Source organism: Chaetura pelagica, unplaced genomic scaffold (assembly GCF_000747805.2).
Source record: "Chaetura pelagica isolate M959 unplaced genomic scaffold, ChaPel_1.0 scaffold117, whole genome shotgun sequence".
Lineage (NCBI taxonomy): Eukaryota > Metazoa > Chordata > Aves > Apodiformes > Apodidae > Chaetura > Chaetura pelagica.
In genome coordinates this window covers 9,424,298-9,427,304 of record NW_009954185.1, presented here as the reverse complement: position 1 = coordinate 9,427,304, position 3,007 = coordinate 9,424,298, and the positions used below count along the sequence as shown (strand labels likewise).

At 39.6% G+C, this 3,007-nt stretch overlaps 1 protein-coding gene across 1 annotated transcript; it reads right to left on the bottom strand.

The window, feature by feature from the left end:
- Positions 1 to 409: 409 nt before the first annotated feature.
- Positions 410 to 2,760, bottom strand: SEC61G (Sec61 gamma subunit). Its single transcript, XM_010002992.1, has 3 exons — positions 2,667 to 2,760; positions 1,429 to 1,531; positions 410 to 590 (listed from the first exon to the last, which is right to left on the bottom strand). The coding sequence occupies exons 1-3, from the start codon at positions 2,758 to 2,760 to the stop codon at positions 581 to 583; spliced, it is 207 nt and encodes a 68-aa protein (XP_010001294.1). The 3' UTR covers positions 410 to 580.
- Positions 2,761 to 3,007: the final 247 nt, after the last annotated feature.

Sequence of the window (3,007 nt, the reverse complement as noted above, 5' to 3'; positions counted from 1 at the left end):
TTTTTTCCCCAGTCATAATATATAACAGGACTGCCAAATGCAGAAAGGAATTAGGGGTAATGATGGTGATTCCAGAAATTATTAAGAGTTCCAGTTGATAGACTTTTAAATCACCACTTAAGAGGATACAGTAATGCTGCTTTCTAGCTGCCTAATTTTGCTGGACCAATGCTGTTTACTAAGCAGTAATTTAGGCATTAGAGCAGCTTCTGAAGAGAGGCTGTACAGTTGTCATGCTTGGAGGTTTGCAATACCTGACTGGACAAAGCCCTAAGCAACCTCATCGGAAAGCAACACTGATTCAGCTTTGAGCAGGAGGTTGGTTGAGAGACCTCCTGAGGTTCCTTCCTACCTGAATGATTCCACTACCACTGAAAGAAGTAACAAAATACTCTACTACTACTAAATTAAAAAAAAACAACCTGTAATGTCAACAGGTATGATTGCATACACTCTAGAAGAGGAATAAAATGACAAGGATGCATGAAAACCCAAACTGAGCTCATTTAATAGCAAACAAATTAAAAAGTTGAAGTCCTTGCAGCAAGTGTCACAACGTCTTGCTCTTCATGGTGACTATTCAGCCGCCTCTGTTGAGAGAACAAAGTAAATCTGTTTCAACTCATCAAGTGTGATCAAGTGATCCCATCTGAAGACGAATTTATCCTCCCACCATTGCCTTGTCGGGACGAACATAACTACTGTTACAGTTGATCTCCTATTTTCAATTATGTCTCCTCACCTAGAAGGCCACTCTTAGAGCTCTAAGCAAGCCATATGTCACAGAACAGCGCTTAACCTGTTCCAGTGCTAGAAAAGGGATTACATCAGCTCTTGAGAATCTGAGGAGGTTTATTTGGAAGTGTTAATATGTCAGTACCAAGACTGCTGGTCAACTTAAGGTTGATGTTTTTCATGCTGCTACATTCATTCCAAAAGGTATTTTACAGAAAGCAATTACACAAAAAACCAATGTTTCACACACATCTGGCACTGAGTAAATGAAACAAGACCAACTTTGTTCTGCACCTTGTCATCTTCCAGCATAACCACTCGGTTTTCTCTACCTCACTCCCCAAGCACTTAATTTGGATACCCAAATTATAAACTGAAAACAGTAAGATTATTTAAGATCCAAGTAAGAGAGATGTTCTATGGATAAACATACACTGAGAACTGGAAATTGAAGTATCTGACGTTAAGGTTTGAAGCACAATACTTGAAGAAAATGAAGACCTATGGATCTAATATTTTGCAGCATGCTAAATAATTAATCTACTTCCTGATCAAGTTATTTGAGTAACGTGTGAAATACACAGATACTAAAGCAACGTGGATCCTACAGGGCTCACCAACATCTTCTGTTTAAAATTGAACAGGTAAAAATTAATGTAAAATTTACCGAAAATAAAGGTCATCTTTACTTACACAATGATATTGTTGATTGGGATATGGATCAATTTGACAAAGAAACCAATAAATCCCATTATTGCAAAGCCTATTGCTGTTGCCATGGCAATCTTCTGGAACTCTGGGGAAAAAAAAAAACAACAAAAAAAACCACACCAAAAAGTTTAGTCTGGGAAGCCTCGTGTCTGACATAGAGGAGATGTGAACTATCTGTCTTTAGAAAATGGTCATCTTAACTCAGGAAGCAGTTCAAAAGCAAACTGCACCAATGTTGAGAAACAAATCTGCTTTTTCAGAAGAGAGAGGAATTTTCAGGAGAGAAGAAGCTGCTTTCCACCAACCCTGGCAGATCTCATTTTTTTAAAATAACATGCAAAATCAGAAATACCTACAGTCCATAACAATTAATGGAACATTTATTCCATTATCTTTCCTTCATAGCCCTACAGTCCCTGAAAATAATCTCCAACACAGTACCAAAAATGGAAGAGCTGCATTTATGTCTGCCACAGGAAGACAGCATCTTAAGTCCCCACAAAAAAATTGAGTACTTAATTGATATCCTCCATTATTTTAAGACAGCAATCATGATGTGGACTAAGAAGGTCAGCAGCCACTCAACAACCCTGTCAGCCTGATCTCAAAAAGATGTCAGGAAACTTCATCCTCAGCATGTGAATAAGGTAACAAAACTACTACCATTAAGGACAACCAGTAACATTCTGGTTATAGTTAACAGCTTCTCTCTAATACCTTTGAAAAAGTCCCAAACCATTTCTTCTATCCTTCCAGCAACACAGTTCTTCCTGCCCCAATTAGGCAGTCCCTGACAGCTGTGAAGTCACGAATAGGCACTAGAAAAAGCAATCCTAGCTCCTTTCAAGTTTCCTCCAGGGTCATGGAACCTTCCACCAGAATTTCCCCCAAGCTGACTGCAATCAGTCAAACCTGACCTCTGCATTTGTCTTTTAAAAAGCACTTCAGTTCTTCTTAGATCAGTTTACCTAAGACATGAAAATTATTACCTGCCTATCTCAAAATGGCTTCATTTCAGCCTATTTCATGAGCTCAGTTTTAGTACCCCTCACACACACCTGAGTTCATACCAGAAAAGGACACATTCCAAGTTTTTTAGATCCAGAACCATAAACACAGTAACAACTGGGAAAACGCTCCAGCTTAAACCTCACGTTGGAAGCTGAGAAACACTGGAAAGGATGTCAGATGAAGTACAGACTGTTTGCTGTGTGCTTTACCTTTCCTGTCAGGCTTGGTGCATCTTTTAACAAGTCGTATGGAGTCTTTTACAAACTGCCGACTGGGCTCCACGAACTGCATCACCTGATCCATGATTGCCTGCAAACGCGAACAGACTCAGCACTGGTGAAGTCACTTACAGGCTGCAAGAGACGATTTTTTTTTTTAGATTACGGAACTGGAGGGAGAGCTACACGTTTTTTACAGACTTACAACACCACATTCCCACCTAACCGGCCTTTGAAAGGTGCTCTGCAGAAAACAAAGACACCGTGTCGCTAGATAAACAGGACGACTACGAAAAACACGAAAAATGACGCCTTTCGGCACAGAAAACCAC